The sequence below is a fragment of the Phyllobates terribilis genome, unplaced genomic scaffold (genome assembly GCF_046119375.1).
Source record: "Phyllobates terribilis strain yellow unplaced genomic scaffold, ASM4611937v1 Scaffold_3__8_contigs__length_932513732, whole genome shotgun sequence".
Lineage (NCBI taxonomy): Eukaryota > Metazoa > Chordata > Amphibia > Anura > Dendrobatidae > Phyllobates > Phyllobates terribilis.
The window spans coordinates 359,944,142-359,965,475 of record NW_027362763.1 but is presented as its reverse complement, the minus strand read 5'-3'; the positions used below and the strand labels follow the sequence as shown (position 1 = coordinate 359,965,475).

At 42.8% G+C, this 21,334-nt stretch overlaps 1 protein-coding gene across 2 annotated transcripts in view; it reads left to right on the top strand.

The window, feature by feature from the left end:
- ECE2 (endothelin converting enzyme 2) overlaps window positions 1-21,334 on the top strand; it is a 117,679-nt gene that overhangs the window by 54,708 nt on the left and 41,637 nt on the right. For both annotated transcript variants that reach the window (XM_073675335.1, XM_073675333.1), the window contains 2 exons: window positions 448-663; window positions 17,914-18,038. In XM_073675335.1, coding sequence (XP_073531436.1) covers window positions 448-663; window positions 17,914-18,038 — 341 coding nt within the window. The remainder of the gene's footprint in view (window positions 1-447; window positions 664-17,913; window positions 18,039-21,334) is intronic.

Below are 21,334 nucleotides of genomic sequence, written 5' to 3'. Positions count from 1 at the left end.
CACATGTGTTTCCTGATTGTCAATGTGATACCATTGGTTGGCAATAACATGTGATTCTATGTATGTTCTTATTTAAGTTGGTATTCACTCCATCTTGCCATAACCATGAGTAAGGTGTAGCCGAAACGCGCTAGTTGGAGACCACTGGGGGAACTGCTACTATTTCATGATGTTCTAATAAATACTGAAGTTTTACTTATTTGATTCTTCGCTGGAGATGTTTTGTTTTCCAAAAATTACAGATCTCTCCATTCTTTGTAGGTGGGAAAACTTGCAAAATCGGTAGTGTATCAAATACTTATTTTCCCCACTGTAAATATATTTCACAATTTACCCACTGTCTATTGTTTTCAAAGACTATCACAACATTACCATCTATAATAACTTGTATGGATTCTAATCATGCTTCAATTAATATTAAGCTGTGTTGTATTGTCCCAACTTCAGACAAATCCCGATCACTGTGTCTCTCAGAGGCCTGCGTTTCTGTAGCTGGACGTATACTTGATTCCCTGGACAGAGATGTGGACCCATGTCAAGACTTCTATCAGTACTCCTGTGGGGGTTGGATGAAGAGAAACCCATTGCCGGATGGACGGTCAAGATGGAATACATTTAACAGTATATGGGATCAGAATCAGGCTGTGCTAAAACATATACTTGGTGAGAATGCTGAAAAAAAATTGTAATTTTAGAATATTTGTGAATCAAACCCACTGCTCTTCCCTTTTTATAATTCCATTATTAATAATACTAATTGCTATTTCTGTTTCATATATTCACGTACACCTTACTATGAGACACACCCTAGGTTTAGACAGCAGAAAATAGGAAAAATCTATTTCTTACTGATTAAAACTTTTCTAGTTGTATTAGGCCTCCTTCACACATCTGTATGATACCGGTACTGGAAAAAACGGTAACTGTCATCAGTGGTTTGGATCAGTGTGTAATCAGTGTGCTGTTGTTTTTTCCGATCTGGCTTAAGAAAAATAAATTTCAAAGCTTTTCCTATACTTTGCAATGTTAAACATGTACAGTACACGGACGGCACATACAGTGGATACGGAAAGTATTCAGACCCCTTTAAATTTTTCACTCTTTGTTTCATTGCAGCCATTTGGTAAATTCTAAAAAAAAATTCTCATTAAAGTACACTCTGCACCCCATCTTGACTGAAAAAAAACAGAAATGTAGAAAGTTTTTGCAAATTTATTAAAAAGGGAAAACTAAAATATCACATGGTCATAAGTATTCAGACACTCATAGTTAAGTCACATGCTGTCCATTTCCATGTGATCCTCCCTGAGATGGTTCTACTCCTTCATTGGAGTCCAGCTATGTTTAATTAAACTGATAGGACTTGATTTGGAAAGGCACACACCTGTCTATATAAGACCTCACAGCTCACAGTGCATGTCAGACCAAATGAGAATCATGAGCTCAAATGAACTGCCCAAGGAGCTCAGAGACAGAATTGTGGCAAGGCACAGATCTGGCCAAGGTTACAAAAGAATTTCTCCATTACTCAAGGTTCCTAAGAGCACAGTGGCCTCCATAATCCTTAAATGGAAGAAATTTGGGACCACCAGAAGTCTTCCTAGACCTGGCCGTCCAGCCAAACTGAGCAATCGAGGGAGAAGAGCCTTGGTCAGAGAGGTAAAGAAGAACCCCAAGATCACTGTGGCTGAGCTCCAGAGATGCAGTAGGGAGATGGGAGAAAGTTCCACAAAAACAACTATCACTGCAGCCCTCCACCAGTCGGGCCTTTATGGCAGAGTGGCCCGACGGAAGCCTCTCCTCAGTGCAAGACATATGAAAGCCCGCATAGAGTTTGCTCAAAAACACATGAAGGACTCCCAGACTATGAGAAATAAGATTCTCTGGTCTGATGAGATGAATATAGAACTTTTTGGTGTTAATTCTAAACGGTATGTGTGGAGAAAACCAGGCACTGCTCATCACCTGCCCAATACAATCCCAACAGTGAAATATGGTGGTGGCAGCATTACGCTATGGGGGGTGTTTTTCAGCTGCAGAGACAGGATGACTGGTTGCAATTGAAGGAAACATGAATGCAGCCAAGTACAGAGATATCCTGGATGGAAACCTCTTCCAGAGTGCTCTGGACCTCATACTTGGCTGAAGGTTCACCTTCCAACAAGACAATGACCCTAACCACACAGCTAAAATAACAAAGGACCATTCTTGACTGCCCCAGCCAGAGCCCTGACCTAAACCCAATTGAGAATCTCTGGAGAGACCTGAAAATGGCTGTGCACCAACGTTCACCAGCCTACCTGACAGAACTGGAGAGGATCTGCAAGGAAGAATGGCAGAGGATCCCCAAATCCAGGTGTTAAAAATTTGTTACCAAGAAGACTCATGGCTGTACTAGCTCAAAAGGGTGCTTCTACTCAATACTGAGCAAAGAGTCTGAATACTTATGACCATGTGATATTTACACTACCGTTCAAAAGTTTGGGGTCATTTAGAAATTTCATTATTTTTGAAAGAAAAGCACATTTTTTTTCAATGAAGCTAACATTAAATGAATCAGAAATATACTCTATACATTGTTAATGTGGTAAATGACTATTCTAGCTGCAAATGTCTTATTTTTATTGCAATATCTAAATAGGTGTATAGAGGCCCATTTCCAACAACCACCACTCCAGTGTTTTAATGGTACATTGTGTTTGCTAACTGTGTAAGAAGGTTAATGGATATTTAGAAAACCCTTGCACAAGTATGTTAGCCCAGCTGAAAATGGTTTGGCTAATTTGAGAAGCTATAAAATTGACCTTCCTTTGAGCTAGTTGAGAATCTGGAGCATTACATTTGTTTGTTCTATGAAACTCTCAAAATGGCCAGAAAAAAAGAACTTTCATGTGAAACTCGACAGTCTATTCTTGTTCTTAGAAATGAAGGCTATTCCATGCGAGAAATTGCCAAGAACCTGAAGATTTCCTACAACCGTGTGTACTACTCCCTTCAGAGGAGAGCACAAACAGTCTCTAAACAGAGTAGAAAGAGAAGTGGGAGGCCCCGCTGCACAACTGAGCAACAAGACAAGTACATTAGAGTCTCTAGTTTGAGAAATCGACGCCTCACAGCTCCTCAACTGTCAGCTTCATTAAATAGTACACGCAAACCGCCAGTGTCAACGTCTACAGTGAAGAGGCGAGTCCGGGATGCTGGCCTTCAGGGCAAAGTGGCAAAGAAAAAGGCATATCTGAGACTGGCTAATAAAAGGAAAAGATTAATATGGGCAAAAGAACACAGACATTGGACAGAGGAAGATTGGAAAAAAGTTTTATGGACAGACAAATTACATTTTCAGGTTTTTGGATCACACAGAAGAACATTTGTGAGACGCAAAACAACTGAAAAGATGCTGGAAGAGTGCCTGACGCCATCTGTCACGCATGGTGGAGGTAATGTGATGGTCTAGGGTTGCTTTGGTGCTGGTAAAGTGGGAGATTTGTACAAGGTAAATGGGATTTTGAATAAGGAAGGCTATCACTCCATTTTGCAACGCCATGCCATACCCTGTGGACAGTGCTTGATTGGAGCCAATTTCATCCTACAGCAGGACAATGACCCAAAGCACACCTCCAAATTATGCATGAACTATTTAGGGAAGAAGCAGGCACCTGGTATTCTATCTGTAATGGAGAGGCCAGCACAGTCACCAGATCTCAACCCCATTGAGCTGTTGTGGGAACAGCTTGACCGTATGGAACGCAAAAAGTGCCCATCAAGCCAATCCAACTTGTGGGAGGGGCTTCAGGAAGCATGGGGTGAAATTTCTCAAGATTACCTCATCAGCAAATTAACAGCTAGAATGCCAAAGGTCTGCAAAGGGAGCATTCTGTGACGAAAGAAAAGTTTGAAGGAGAAAATTATTCTTTCTAATAAAAATTATTATTTCTAACCTTGTCAATGTCTGGACTATATTTTCTAATCATTTTGCAACTCATTTGATAAATAAAAGTATGGGTGACTCAAAACTTTTGAACGGTAGTGTAAGTTTTTCTTTTTTAATAAATTTGCAAAAGTTTCTACATTTCTGTTTTTTTTTCAGTCAAGATGGGGTGCAGAGTGTACTTTAATGAGATAAAAAATGAACTTTTTCGAATTTACCAAATGGCTGCAATGAAACAAAGAGTGAAAAATTTAAATGGGTCTGAATACTTTCCGTACCCACTGTAGATGACACACTGATGCCATCCATGTGCTGTACGGACCCATAGACTTGTATTGGCCTTTGTCATCCATGCTACTGGTAAAAAACGGGCATGTCCATGTCTCCATGTGGTTTGCACTGACACGCGGTCCATGTGAAAACAACTGCATAAATTTTTATGGGTACGTGTGGTATCCGTGAAAAAATGGATGCCACACATACCTGAAACACGAACATGTGAAGGGGGCCTTAAAGGGAACCTGTGACCAGAAAAAATGTTATTAACCTGCAGATATGCGGTTAATCTGCAGGTTAACAGCGTTACTAACTTGCTCTGCTCCTGCACTTAGTCGAAAGCTGCCGGGAGAAAATGACCTTTACTCTCTCCAGCAGCGTTCAGGTTTCAGTCAGATCGGTGTCTGTAACTGCGCATCCGGCACTGACTGACAGCATGAGCAGAGCGAGTGTCAGTCAGGGCTGGGGGCGCAGTTACAGCCGTTCCTCTATATACTCATAGCGGTGACTGAACCGGCATCGGCGCTACCCCCGTGACTGAAACCAGAACGGGGGGAATAAAGTTAATTTTCTCCCTGCAGCGTTTGGCTAAGTGTGAGCGCCAGGCAGGTTAGTAATGCTATTAACCTTCAGATTAACCCCCATACTGTACCTGCAGGTTAATAGCATTTTTTCTGGTGACCGGTTCCCTTTAAGAAATGGAAAGGTCAATATCACTAATTTTCATGCATCTATTCTTAGTGTTTCTCAGCAGCATGTGCATTTTACAAATATAGCTTTACAGCACACACATGATGTACACTCTCTGCAATGCACACATATACAGACCACTTCTAATTGCACAGTACATGCACACTTAGCTCTGCTACATATACACACAGCTCTGCTACATAATAATAATTTTTATTTCTTTACCGCCGACATATTCTGCAGCACGTCAGCTACATCAACACACAGCTTAGCTTCAACACACTCAACTTAGTCTCAGCATCAAAACATATACAAAGCTCAGTTACAATGCACTCAGATCTGCTACATCATCAAAACACACACACAGCTCAACTACAACACACACAGCCATGTGACTTATATCATGATTTGAAAGCTCTTTCAGCTACTCAGCATGTGCAGCTTCAGTGACGTGAAGGTCTTTTTTAGCTTTCTCTCCTACACTGATCAGATTGATCAATGTTCTGCAAGAGGTATGAGCCGCCCTCAGTGATCGGGACAGACACTGTGTCCGTGTTCTCCTCAGTCACAGTAAGCTGCCTCTGGGCTATAAGACGCACACATTATGTAACAAGTGCATCGTATAGACCAAACAAAATACGGGAATCTCTTGGTATATTTTGAAAATTACATCCAAAAAAGTGTAGAAGTATGGTTTAAGTTGAACTTGTCATTAGGTCATAAGTGATCAGTTTTTGCTCATCTTTTCTTCCCGCTGCTCCCCTGAGTAATACATTTTGCTTTTTCTTTGTTTGTATGTTTTTTTTTAAACCCATAAATCCATCATACAGTTCCAGAGAAATTTGCCATTTTACTTAGTGCTAATTTTTCTGGTCTTTCCAAGGGGGTGTGTCTTTAGGCTTCCCTGCATTATTACCCTTTGAGCAATGCCCTCCTCCATTATTACCCTTTGAGCACTAAATAAAAAAGTCCAAAGCTGTGGAACTGTATGGTGGATTTATGTATTTAAAAAAAAACAAAAAAAAACAGAATACTCAGTGGAGCAGTGTCACCAGTTTTGATCTGGTGACCTGGTGACAGGTCTTCTTTAAACAGATTGTAACATCACAGCAAAGCCCTTCTAGCATGAGAGCTGCCATAATGGGTCTGGCTCCTGAGCTCCGTACCAATGGGAAGATTTTACCAGAAGTTTCTGTCAAATGATTATTGGAATGGATGGACAGTGTGACGGAACAAGAATGGCTGCTTGTCAGTAGAAATTAGCTCTGGTTCAGAGAGGCAGATCCCAAGTCTGAGGCCTCTCTTCTATCCCACCCTACGAGGAATATCAACAATGTGTGTCATTATGGAATAAAAAGTCTCCTTACTTTAGTTTCCTGTCTAATTGGTAAGAATAAGAATCCTTTTATACGAGCTGAATAATGTCCTGAAACTAGCGCTGATCGACAATGTAGGAAGTTGATCACTCTCATTTACTTTCTTCCACATCTCACAATGATCGTGAGGAAGTTCCTACAAACAATTATTTATAAAATAATCTGTTCTTCCTCAATGATAGCTTTTCTGCCAATATAAAAGATCTGGTTAAAGACAAGCGAGCATTTTTCCTGTTTGCCATTTAAATCGCTGAGCAGGTTTACACTAGGCAATGACTAGGAATAAATGTGATTATCACCAAGTGTAAAAGATCCTTAAATGCTCACTGTCATTTCAACAAACGTTGAATAAATCAATAGTGCAAGCAAATACAAGAAACTCTGTAATACAGTCATGGTGAACAGTGCTGGCACCCTTTGGCTGTGTGCCCACGTAGCGTTTTTCAAGCGTATATGCTGCGGAATTTCCGCAGCGTAAACGCTTGAAAAACGCATGTATATCCGCACCCCATGGTCCCCAATGGCATTCCGCAATGTCAATGCCCATGCTGCGGATTTTTCCGCAGCGTATATGTTGCGGTCAAAAATCCGCAGCATGTTCATTAATTTTGCGGAAGCGCTGCGGAATCAATGTGCGGATGGTACCCAAGTCTGGATGAGAGGAGACTCTCATCCAGACCTGGGTACCAAAGAACCTGTAAAAAAAAGAATAAAATAAAGTTTATACTTATCTTCTGATGTTTTCCCTCCGTCGCGCTGTTGTCTGAAGGACCTGCCACGTCATTGAGTCATGTGACCCACCACATGACTCAATGACGTCACCGCAGGTCCTGCACACAACAGCGTGAGCCGCTCAAGCCTCCGGACGGGGCAGAGAATGCATCAGAAGGTGAGTATAAAGTTTATTTTTTTATTTTTTACCATTCTGAACAAGTTGTCAAGCACTTTTCCAAGTGATGCTTGGAGAAGTGCTTGATAACCCGCATGCGGAAATGCATGCAAAGACGCCTCACAAACGCTTCTACCTGGCGGGAAAACCGCATGTAATATCCGCATGCGATTTTCCCGCCAGGGAGAAGCGTAAAAAATATGCTTCAGGTCCGCAACGTGGGCACATAGCCTTAAAATTGTTCCAGAAAACAAAGTATTTCTCCCACAAAATTATTGCAAATATACGTTTTGTTATACACATGTTTATTTCCTTTGTGTGTATTGGAACAACACAAAAAAATTAGAAAAAAAGACAATTTGAACATAATTTCACACAAAACCCAAAAATGGGCAGGACAAAATTTTTGGCACCTTGCTAAAATAGTGGGTAAACAACTTTGTTTCAAGCATGTGTAGGGATTGTACTCACTCAGGTGCGATGTGAGGCAAACAGGAGGTACGTTCCTTTAAATGTCCAGTACGGTTTATTGGCTTCATAAACTGTCCAGAAAGTAAAAAGCAAACAAACAGTCTTTAGTGCAGGCAAAAAGCAAAGTAAACAGTCCTTTTAGCAAATGTCTTTGGTTAGCCAGCGCTGTGGTCACACAGGCTGGTGTAGCATCCAGTACACCACCTAGTCTGGAGACAAAACATACACAGGAGGCCTTCTCCCTCCAGACACACAGACCATGTGCCAAACAACAGCCTCCATTGTATAGGCTGGTAACCACACCCAGAGGTGAGGTATGTGGGTTGCTGGACCAACCCATTCTCTCCTAGCAACCCGTAACCCCTCTCCCAGGTGCACCAATTAGACCTCTTAGTGCATGCGTGCACTAGAGAAATACTCCAGGTTATATCACAGAGACCAGCCATCTCTGTGATACATACCTCCCATCGACTACGCGATCATTAGCCACCTTACACATGTGATACTCGTTCAAACTCACCTGTGGCAAGAAACAGGTGTGAGCAATATGAAAGTCACACTTAAAAATACATAAAAAAGGGGTAAAGTTGACTCAATCTTTGAATTGTGTGTCTGTGTGTGCCACACTAAGCATGAAGAACAGAAAGAGGAGAAGAGAACTATCTGAGGACTTGAGAAACAAAATTGTTGAACAGTATCAACAATCTGAAGGTCTTGATGTTCCTTTGTCCGTAGTGCGCAACATCAAGAAGTTTTCAACCCATGGCACTGTAGGTAATATACCTGGACGTGGATGTCAGAGAAATATCGATGAAAGATTGCTACGCAGGATAGTCCGGATGGTGGATAAGCAGCCCCCATCAAGTTTCAAAGAAATTCAAGCTGTCCTGCAGGCTCGGGGTGCATCATTGTCAGTGCAAACTATCCGTTGACATTTGAATGAAATTAAATGCTATTAGAGGAGACCCAGGAGAACCCCACTGCTGACACAGAGACATAAAAAGCTAAACTGCAGTTTGCTAAAATATATGTGAGAAAGTTAAAATCCTTCTGAGCATAGCTTCTTGTGTGCAGATGAGACTAAGATAGAGCTTTTTGGTAAAGCACCACATTTTACTGTTTACCGAAAACTGAATGAGGCCTACAAAGAAAAAACACAGTACCTACAGGCAAATATGGTGACGGCTCAAAGATGTTTTAGGGTTGTCTTGCTGCCTCTGGCACTGGGTGTCTTGACTGTGTGACATCATGAAATCTAAATATTACCAAAGGATTTTGGGTCTCAATGTAGTGCCCAGTGTCAGTAAGCTGGGTTTGCATCCTAGGTCATGGGTCTACCAGCAGAGCAATGACCCCAATCATAGGCGGATTATAATGAGGGCAATCCAGGCTACCGCCCGGAGCCTCGGGTCTCCAGGGGGCCCAGGGCTCCGGGGGGGCTATGGCCGGATTGCCCTCATTATATGTGTGGCCGCGCGGCACATACCGGCAGACAGTGGCGGGGGGGGGGCCCGGACCACTTCCCCAGCAGCGGTGCACGGCCGCTACTTCTTCTTTGGCCGGGCCAGCACTGCAGCAGTTAACTTCCTTGTGTGCTGGCCCGGCCGCGTCACTGCTAGGAGACACGGCCCTGTGCGCGGCCGTGTCTCCTAGCCGTGACGTCACGCCGTGCGCGCCCGGCCTGGACTGCTACTTACCACCGGAGAGAAGCAGGAGCCAAGAGGACTGGAGCCGGGGAATGGTGAGTGTGTGTGTGTGTGTGTATGTGTGTGTGAGAGAGTGTGTGTGTATGTATGTATAGGCAGATATCATTGTGTGATGTCTGTTTATATGTATTTTTGTGTTTCAAATGTGTTTATGCGTGTATGTATATGTTTGTGTGCCTGACTGCGTGCGGCCTCCTGCTGAGTATAGATGGCGCCGTGCGGCCTCCTGCTGTCTCTGGAGGGGGGCCGTGCTGCCTCCCGCTGTGTCTAGATGGCTCCGTGTGGCCTCCCGCTGTGTCTAGATGGCTCCGTGTGGCCTCCCGCTGTGTCTAGATGGCTCCGTGCGGCCTCCCGCTGTGTCTAGATGGCTCGTGCGGCCTCCCGCTGTGTCTAGATGGCTCTGTGCGCCTCCCGCTGTGTCTAGATGGCTCCGTGCGGCCTCCCGCTGTGTCTAGATGGCTCCGTGCGGCCTCCCGCTGTGTCTAGATGGCTCCGTGCGGCCTCCCGCTGTGTCTAGATGGCTCCTTGCGGCCTCCTGCTGTGTCTAGATGGCTCCGTGCGGCCTCCCGCTGTGTCTAGATGGCTCCGTGCGGCCTCCCGCTGTGTCTAGATGGCTCCGTGGGGCCTCCCGCTGTGTCTAGATGGCTCCGTGCGGCCTCCCGCTGTGTCTAGATGGCTCCGTGCGGCCTCCCGCTGTGTCTAGATGGCTCCGTGCGGCCTCCCGCTGTGTCTAGATGGCTCCGTGCGGCCTCCCGCTGTGTCTAGATGGCTCCGTGCGGCCTCCCGCTGTGTCTAGATGGCTCCGTACGGCCTCCCGCTGTGTCTAGATGGCTCCGTGCGGCCTCCCGCTGTGTCTAGATGGCTACATGTGCTCAATATTGAGTCATACAATTAATGTAAGGCTATGTGCCCACGATGCAGAAATGCTCCGGATTTTTTTTGAGAGTTTCTGCATCTCCCTGGCAGAAAAAATGCATGCGGATTGTACATGCGGATTGTACATGCGGATTTTACATGCTTTTTTCCTGCCAGGGACATGCGGATGTGAAGCGTTCTTCACATGCATTTCCGCATGCGGGTTGACAAGCGCTTTCCAAGCGATTTTAGCATCACTTGGAAAGTGCTTGACAACTTAGTCACACTATATAAATCCATGCAACCACCTTCTGATGGCCTGCCGACGTCAGCGGTCGCGTGACCCGTCACATGACTAAATGACGTCATGGCAGGTCCTTTTCAGACCATCGCGAGCTGCCTGCAAGCCAGGACGCATCGGATAAAGACACCGGGGGCCATCAGAAGGTAAGTATAATATTTATTTTATTCTTTTTTTTACAGGTTCTATGGTACCCGGGTCCGGAGGAAAGTCTCCTCTTCTCCAAACCCGGGTACCATCCGCACATTGAAACGCATGGATTCTGCATGTACAGATGCAGTGATGCGGATTACATGCGTTCCAATGCAAGTCAATGGCGGCGAAAGTGCCGCGCTTCCGCAAAATAATTGTTAGTGCTGCGGATTTTTCCGCAATGATAATCCGCAGCGGAAATTTCCGCAGCATGTGCACAGCACATGCGGATTATCAATGGGGAACATGGCAGGCCTTCTACCAAGCGTTTTTTAAGCGTTTCTGCAGCGGAATTGCCGCTGCGGAAACGCTTAAAAAACGCGTAGTGGGCACACAGCCTAAAAAAAATTATTATAATTAATACTGTGCCAAATTAATTTCACGTGAACTATCACATGATCTATCACAGGGGATCATGTGACATGTCACGTGATACATCAGGTGTGTGTGTGTGTGTGTGGGGTGGGGGGCCCGTGCCTTCTAAACTGCCCGGGGCCCTTGCTACTCTTAATCCACCCCTGACCCCAATTATACTTCAAAAAGCACCCAGAAATGGATGGAACCAAAGCGCTGGGGAGTTCTGTAGTAGCCAGCAATGAGTCTGGATCTAAATCCCATTGAACACCTGTGAAGACACATTAAAATTGCTGTTGGGAGAAGGCACCCTTTAAATATGAGAGACCTGGAGCAGTTTGCAAAAGAAGAGTGGTACAAAATTGCAGTTGAGAGGTGTAAGAAGCTTGTTGATGGTTATAAGAAGCGATTGATTACAGTTATTTATTCCAAAGCGTGTGCAACCAAATATTAAGTTGAGGGTGCCAACAATTTTATCGGTCCCATTTTTGGGATTTTGTGTGAAATTATGGCTAATTTGTCTTTTTTTCCCCTCTGTTTATTTGTGTTGAACATGTGTATAACAAAACATGTAATTCCAATAATTTTCTGGAACAATTTTAAGGGTGCCAACACTTTTGGCCATGACTGTATATCCCATAAGAGTAATATTTTGTTTTGTACACTTACTAGCCACTTCCCACCCCTGCTTTCTGCACTTATCAATCGCTAAAAAAAAACTACAAAAATTTGTCTCATCTGTCTTGGCTTGACGGCTCACTGAGGGATCAAATTACAGCTGCTTATTGAAGCCTTTGGAGAGGTGAAGGTGTAGGTGAAGGTGTAGGGAGGCTGACAGAGGAGAAAGAAAGTGGCACAGACATACACAGACGATGGTGATGCTTTCTAGAAAGTGCTATATCTCATCCCAGTGATAGATTCACAACTTTACTGTTCAGTACTGCCGTAAAATGTCTTCCAGGCTGCTGCTGTTTTTAAACATGTCTGAAAGTAATCCCTCATGTTTCTGGATACTGTGTATAGAAGACATAGCATATAGTTTCCACTCTCTAGCTCAGAGACAAGTGAAAATTAGACCGAAAATTCAGAGGAGAAAATTGGTAAAAAAAATGTAAAATGGAAGTCACATAAGAGCCAGAAATATTGTTAACCCCTTAATGACCGCCAATATGCCTTTTAACGGTGTCAGATATGGGTACTTATTCCTCCTCTTTTTAACGGCGCTGCTAAATAAGGGTGTAGCACCCCCCAGCATCGGAAAATCTCTGGGGTTTCAGCTACCTGGGGTGAGACCCTGGAAAACATGATCAGGGACGGTATTTCCAGTTCCTGATTACTTGATTGCCGTTATTCAATGAATAACAGTGATCAAGTAAAAAAAGAAAAGTGTGTCGCTGTTACAATAATTTCTCTCTATTTCTGACATGACATGTCAGAGGAGAGAGAAATTATGCCCCCTTAACCTCCCAGTACCTCTGCCATCCCTGGGCCCTCCTGAGCCGTCCCCCAGCCCTCCACGTCATCTTCTTTAAAAAAAAGATGTGCCGGCCGGTATCCAGCAACAGCAGATCATTTTTTCTATTGGTTCCTTTTGATCACTGTGATAGACCCTATCACAGTGATCAAAAGCCAATAATTAGTTAATCAAATCCCCTTTTCTTGTCCCCTTAATCATATAAAAATTATAAAATAAAAAAAATATTTCTTTTCATTCTTTGCAGTTAGGGTTTGGCTTAGGGTTGTGTTAGGGTAGGGTTAGGGTTGTGTTAGGGTTAGAGTTAGGGTTGTGTTAGGGTTAGAGTAGAGTAAGGGTTGGGTTAGGGTAGGGTTGTATAAGGGTTAGGGTTCTGTTAGGGTTACGTTTTGGGTTAGGGTTGTGTTAGTGGTAGGGTTGTGTTAGGGTTAGGGGTAGGGTTGTGTTAAGGTTAGGCTTGGAGTTGGAGTTAGGGATGGGCTTAGTATTGTTTTTTTTTTCAAAAGTAAAAAAAGAAATGATGACGATATGGCGACTAGTGTTGAGAGCAAGTGCTCATTTCTCAAGTTTGCATCTGGTGCTCAGGTATGCACTGAGTATCGCGGATGCTCCAGTGAGATGCTTGAGTCTCCGCTTCCACATGTCTCGCGACTGTCAGACACCCAAAAAAAATCAGGAATTGCCTGCCATACACGGGCAATCCACGCATGTTTTTTTTTTTGCTGTGTAATGGGGCAGAGATGCGAGCATGTCACTCGAGCACCTGCGATACTCAATGCATACCCGAGCAGCCGATGCAAACTCGAGCAGCGAGCACTTGCGCTCAACACTAATGATGACGTATTCAATATGACGACCTAATGTTATCAAATGTGTAGTACCTTTGGGTTCAAAATCCTCAATATACTGTTAGGTCCATATATATTTGGACAGAGACAACATTTTTCTAATTTTGGTTCTAGACATTACCACAATGAATTTTAAACAAAACAATTCAGATGCAGTTGATGTTCAGACTTTCAGCTTTCATTTGAGGGTATCCACATTAAAATTGGATGAAGGGTTTAGGAGTTTCAGCTCCTTAACATGTGCCACCCTGTTTTTAAAGGGACCAAAAGTAATTGGACAGATTAAATAATTGTAAATAAAATGTTCATTTCTAGTACTTGGTTGAAAACCCTTTGTTGGCAATGACTGCCTGAAGTCTTGAACTCATGGACATCACCAGACGCTGTGTTTCCTCCTTTTTGATTCTCTGCCAGGCCTTCACTGCGGTGGTTTTCAGTTGCTGTTTGTTTGTGGACCTTTCTGTTTGAAGTTTAGTCTTTGACAAGTGAAATGCATGCTCAATTAAGTTGAGATCAGGTGACTGACTTGGCCATTCAAGAATATTCCACTTCTTTGCTTTAATAAACTCCTGGGTTGCTTTGGCTTTATGTTTTGGGTCATTGCCCATCTGTAGTATGAAATGACGACCAATCAGTTTGGCTGTATTTGGCTGGATCTGAGCACACAGTATGGCTCTGAATACATCAGAATTCATTCGGCTGCTTCTGTCCTGTGTCACATCATCAATAAACACTAGTGACCCAGTGCCACTGGCAGCCATGCATGCCCAAGCCATCACACTGCCTCCGCCGTGTTTTACAGATGATGTGGTATGCTTTGGATCATTAGCTGTATCACGCCTTCGCCAAACTTTTCTCTTTCCATCATTCTGGTAGAGGTTGATCTTGGTTTCATCTGTCCAAAGAATGTTCTTCCAGAACTGTGCTGGCTTTTTTAGATGTTTTTTAGCAAAGTCCAGTCTAGCCTTTTTATTCTTGATGCTTATGAGTGGCTTGCACCATGCAGTGAACCCTCTGTATTTACTTTCATGCAGTCTTCTCTTTATGGTAGATTTGGATATTGATACGCCTACCTCCTGGAGAGTGTTCTTCACTTGGTTGGCTGTTGTGAAGGGGTTTCTCTTCACCATGGAGATTATTCTGCGATCATCTACCACTGTTGTCTTCCGTGGGCGCCCAGGTCTTTTTGCATTGATGAGTTCACCAGTGCTTTCTTTCTTTCTCAGGATGTACCAAACTGTAGATTTTGCCACTCCTAATATTGTAGCAATTTCTCGGATGGGTTTTTTCTGTTTTTAAAGCTTAAGGATGTTTTGTTTCACCTGCATGGAGAGCTCCTTTGACCGCATGTTTACTTCACAGCAAAACCTTCCAAATGCAAGCACCACACCTCAAATCAACTCCAGGCCTTTTATCTGCTTAATTGAGAATGACATAACAAAGGGATTGCCCACACCAGTCCATGTAATAGCCTTGGAGTCAATTGTCCAATTACTTTTGGTCCCTTTAAAAACAGGGTGGCACATGTTAAGGAGCTGAAACTCCTAAACCCTTCATCCAATTTTAATGTGGATACCCTCAAATGAAAGCTGAAAGTCTGAACTTCAACTGCATCTGAATTGTTTTGTTTAAAATTCATTGTGGTAATGTCTAGAACCAAAATTATAAAAATGTTGTCTCTGTCCAAATATATATGGACCTAACTGTACCTCTGGATAAAATCCTTGAGGGTGTAGTTTCTAAAATAGGGTCAGTTGTGGTGGGTTTCTGCTGTTTAGGGGCCCTGCAAATGGGACATGGTGCCCGCCGTCTCTTGTGTTCCAAAATTCAAATATTGCTCCTTCCGCTCCGAGCCCTGCCGCTTTTCCTAATAGAACTTTTTGACTACATGTGAGGTATTGCTGCGCTCGTGAGAAAGTGGGTATCAAACTGTGGGGTCTACTTTTTGGTGTTACCTCTTGCAAAAGTGAGAAATTTGGGGCTAAATTAACATTTTTGCTAGAAAAATGAACTTTTTCAATATGACAACCCAATGTTGGATGGGGATCGGCATGCTCAGAAGAAATTGCACAATAAATTTTATGGTCCATTTTCTCCCGATACTCTTGTGAAAATAAAAAAAATTGGGTCTAAAGTATATTTTTTGTTAAAAAAGTACCGTGTTTTTCGGACTATAAGATGTACCGGGCCATAAGATGCACGTAGGTTTTAGAGGAGGAAAATAGGAAAAAAAATTGAAGCAAAAAATGTGGTCATGATGCACTGTTGTGGGGGAGGAGATCTGCTGCTGACACTGTTATAGGGGTAATGTCCCCCAATTCTGTACTAATATCCCCCATCCTGGTATATATATGCCCCCATCTGGGTATACATGGCCCCCCTTCCTGTTATATGTAGTCCCCATCCCTATCCTGGTATACATGGTCCCCCATACTGGTATGCATGGCACCCCCATCCCCATCCTGGTATGCAGAACACCCCCATCCTGGTATGCATGGCACCCCCTCCCCCATCCTGGTATGCATGGCACCCCAATCCTGGTATGCATGGCACCCCCACCCCCATCCTGGTATGCATGGCACCCCCATCCTGGTATGCATGCCCCCCCCCATCCTGGTATGCATGTCACCCACACCCCCATCCTGGTATGCATGGCACCCCCATCCTGGTATACCTGGCACCCCCACCTGGTATGCATGGCACCCACATCCTGGTATGCATGGCACCCCCATCCCCATCCTGGTATGCAGGGCACCCCATCACACTGCACACATAAAAAATAAAAATTTTACTCACCTTCCCTCTGCTCCAGTGCTGCGTCCTGTTCTGATGCCAGCTGCTGATATATGTGCGCTATTAAGGAAATGAATATTCAGTGCTCCACATGCTCATAGGCGTGAGAAGCAGTGAATATTCATTTTCTTTAACAGCGGCCACAGTGTTAACTGCAGCAGGCGGCTCCTGCCTCCTGTAACTCACTCCTCCACAGCTCCCCCTCACAAGCCACACCATCCACAGCCGGACCATACATCCGGACTATAAGACACCCCCCCCCCCACTTTCCTCCAAAATTGTGGAGGAAAAAAGTGCGTCTTATTCCAAAAAATACGGTAAAATGTTCATTTTTTCCTTCCACATTGCTTCAGTTCCTGGGAGGCACCTGAATGTGGTTTTGAGTACCTTGAGGGGTGCAGTTTTAAGAATGGTGTCACTTTTGGATATTTTCTTTCATAAAGGCCCCTCAAAGTCACTTCAAATGTGAGGTGTTCCCTAAAAAAATGGTTTTGTATATTTTGTTGGAAAAATGAGAAATCGCTGGTCAACTTTTAACCCTTATAACTTCCTAACAAAAAAAAATGATGTTTCAAAAATTGTGCTGATGTAAAGTAGACATGTTGCAAATGTTATGTATTAACTATTTTGTGTGACATATCTCTCTGGTTTAAGTTCATAAAAATTAAGTTTGAAAATTGCAAAATTTTCCACATTTTCACCATCTTTCCGATTTTTTTCACAAATAAATACAAGTCATATAGAACAAATTTTACCACCATCATGAAGTACAATATGTCACGAAAAAACAGTCTCAAAATCAGTGGGATTCATTGAAGCGTTCCAGAGTTACAGTATTACCACTTAAAGTCACCCTGGTCAGGCTTGTAAAATTTGGCCTGGTCATTAAGGTCAAAATTAGCTCAGTCACTAAGGGGTTAATCCTCATGTAAATGCATGACAGCTTATTATAAAAAATCTCATGACAGGTACACTTTAAAGGTGGATCACTGAATATCTGATTATGTAGTGTGAACTCTGGAACCATGCTTTATGCCAGCTCCACCAACTTTTTGCATAGCTATCAGAGTTCCCTTTCAATTAAATCTCTCCCCTGGTTGTAGTCTGCTATAAAAAAAAACACATTGTATTCACCTTCCTTGGGTCAACTGGCGAGTCTCCAACACTGATCCCGGTGTCTGGCATTGGCTGCAGCACTGACATCACATTGACAGCGTAACAGCCAATCAGTGAGCTCAGCGGCCTTAGAGATCCACTGTAGACAGAATGTCCTGTTCAGACCCTCTGAGCTCAGTGACTTACTGCTGCACAGTCAATGGTCGACCAGGGGAGGGTGAGTGTTTTTTATGGCAACTGCAGAAGCAGGGGAGAAGTCTAATTGAAAGTAAACACTCCCTTTAACTAAATCACAAAGTAGCTTTAATTAAAACTGAAAGATACACCAAATTCATTAAGAGGAGCCCACCTATATATTTGACGTATCTTACTACTTTGGGCTCTTCATCAAGAATGGCCAGTCTTAATGAATCGACCCCGCAATGTTCAAAATTTTCTTTAAAAGAAAAAATGATGGACTTGGTAGCAACAAACTTAATTTTAAAAATGAATAGAATATGGGAACTGCAGAAGCTGAGCAGGGGGGAGGCTGCATATGTTCTGTATTTTGGAGGAAAGAAATGAGAACTCCATCCACCTTGTTCTGAGTGTGCTAATAACAGACATTGCCTAATACTTAATTACTATATTTCGTCCTAATTCAGAGAATGCTACGTTTAACTCTAGCAGTGAGGCGGAGATGAAGACACAGCGGTTTTATCTCTCCTGTCTGAAAGAGCAGAAAATTGAGGAGCTGAAAGAAAAACCTCTCACTGACCTCATAAAGAAGGTGACATCTTAAGCTTTCACACTTATACACCGCGGGCCTTTTTATTATTCCTTCTTTCTATAAAATCGAACAAAACATGACAGGTCTTATATGATTGCTGCTTTCACTGTCTTTAGTCTGCAACCTCAACTGTAATTGGAGCCAGACCTGTGTACAGTAAATGCAGATATCCTAAGGCCATGGCTACGCTGTGACCAGCGGCTGTTATAGGACTCCAATCATATCATGGCATTTTCCATGCCACACTCTCAACAGAAATGAATGGGTAATGCCACTAAAAGTTGCCATCTAGCAAAGATTTAACAGTCATCTGTGTATGATGACTTAAAGGGGTTGTCCCTTGAACAAAGTACATTTTAATTCATAGATATTGAAATAAAAATAAGTTTCACAATTGGACATGTAAAAAATGTTCCTGTGCTGAGATAATCTTATATATGTGCCCCTGCTATGTACTGTGTAATGGCTGTATCTGACCGTGCAGGGACATGGTCTACAAATATCACGGCTCCTTTTTGTGAGGTAAAACATGTTTTTAGACAGAAAGGGAAATATTTTACCTCACAGATAGAATCAGCTGTGATCCCATGCTGTCCTGTCTGTATACTCTCTTTTGCTTCCTCCCCTGCCGAGGAGATATAGTACAGTTATATGAAAAAGTTTGGGCACCCCTATTGATCTTAAGCTTAATGTTTTATAAAAAATTGGTGTTTTTGCAACAGCTATTTCAGTTTGATATATGTAATAACTGTTGGACACAGTAATGTTTCTGCCGTGAAATGAGGTTTATTTTACTAACAGAAAATGTGCAATCTGCATTCAAACAAAATTTGACAGGTGCATAAGTATGGGCACCTCACCAGAAAAGTGACATTAATATTTAGTAGATCCTCCTTTTGCAAAAATAACAGCCTCTAGTCATGCTTTGGGGCATTGGCCACACAGCCCCAAAGCATGATGGAACCTCCACCAAATTTTACTGTGGGTAGCAAGTGTTTTTCTTGGAATGCTGTGTTCTTTTGCCGCCATGCATAACGCCTTTTTGTATGACCAAACAACTCAATCTTGGTTTCATCAGTCCACAGGACCTTCTTCCAAAAAGAAATTGGCTTCTCCAAATGTGCTTTTGCATACCTCAGCCGACTCTGTTTGTGGCGTGCTTGCAGAAACGGCTTCTTTCGCATCAGTCTCCCATACAGCTTCTCCTTGTGCAAAGTGCGTTGTATAGTTGACCAATGCACAGTAACACCATCTGCAGCAAGTTGATGCTGCAGCTCTCTGGAGGTGGTCTGAGGATTGTCCTTGACTGATCTCACCATTCTTCTTCTCTGCCTTTCTGATGTTTTTCTTGGCCTGCCACTTCTGGCCTTAACAAGAACTGTCCCTGTGTTCTTCCATTTCCTTACTATGTTCATCATAGTGGAAACTGACAGGTTAAATCTCTGAGACAGCTTTTTGTATCCTTCCCCTGAACAACTATGTTGAATAATCTTTGTTTTCAGATCATTTGACAGTTGTTTTGAGGAGCCCATGATGCCACTCTTCAGAGGAGATTCAAACAGGAGAACAACTTGCAAGTGGCCACTTTAAGTAGCTTTTCTCATGATTGCATACACCTGGCTATGAAGTTCAAAGCTCAATGAGGTTACAAAACCAAAAAAAGGGCTTTAGTAAGTCAGTAAAAAGTAGGTAGGAGTATTTAAAACAAGAAAATGATAAGGGTGCCCATACTTATGCACCTGTCAAATTTTGTTTGAATGCAGATTGCACATTTTCTGTTAGTACAATAAGCCTCATTTCAAGGCAGAAACATTACTGTGTCCAACAGTTATTACATATATCAAACTGAAATAGCTGTTGCAAAAACACCAATTTTTATAAAACATTAAGCTTAAGATTAATAGGGGTGCCCAAACTTTTTCATATAACTGTATATTTAGAAAAGGGGTGGGATTCAGTTTTTTAACAACAGGTTCACTGTTTGTGTTCAGAAACCATGCCCATGTAAAAGCCACACTCATTAAAAAGCCACAACCATTTTTGCTAGCCGCACACATTTTTACTAGCCACGCACATTTTCCTCATCGAAAAAATACAAGTAACGATAGCTAAAAGTAAAGGCGCTTTACCATTCTTACCCCACCTGTACCTTCATTTATAGTCTCATTGTCTCTTGTCCAGCACACATTGTCACAGTCACTGTCAGTAACTTCTTAGTATGGTGGATAGTTTTAAAGGGTTTTCTACAAGTTTCGAAAATTAGTACTAAAGGAACCCTGCTCAAATTGGAAAGGATGACCACCTGTCCATCTGTCACCTCAACTGCTGACTGCAACTAATCTCTGGCCACAGCAGCAAATATGTGCAAAATAACAACCCACAATGACCAGACTACATATTACCTCCACATAGTGACTAAATAATTCCACATACAGGGAATAAATACCGCCACACCATGACCAGATATTACCCCCACATAGTGACCGAATAATACCACATACTACGGACAAATACCGCCACACCATGACCGGACCACATATTACCACCACATAGTGACCGAATACTACCATTCTGATAATTAAAAAAAACAACACAATACTAATAACACTAATATTACCATAAGTGCCATTATACACAGGAGCTCTTTATGTAGTATACAGTGTATACAGTAGTGTACAGGTAATACAGTGAGTCACCGGTGACATTATACACAGGAGCTCTGTATATGGCATATAATGTACAGGGACCACCAGAGACATTATACACAGGAGCTCTATATATGGCGTTAGTGTACAGGTAATACAGGGATCACCAGTGACATTATACAAAAGGAGCTCTGTATATAGTGTCAGTGTACAGATAATACAGGGAACACCAGTGACATTATACACAGGAGCTCTGTACATAGCCTCAGTGTACAGATAATACAGGGAACACCAGTGACATTATACACAGGAGCTCTGTACATAGCCTCAGTGTACTAGCAATACAGGGATCACCAATGACATTATACACAGGAACTCTGTATATACTATATAGTGTAAATAGTGTAAATGTACAGGTAACACACTGACTTACCAGTGGCATCTGTAGTTGAAGTGATTCATCACCATCACTTCTTCGAACCAGGACTCATCTCTGCAGAAAATAACAGACAGTAATCTATAGCTGATTGCTTCTAGAGCACATTCCCCACTTTTTACCAGACTTCTACACTTCATCAGATAAAGAAAAAAGCGACATAGTGCCGCTCTGCACAGTAACAGCCCCCCCATTGCATACAGTATCCTCAAAAA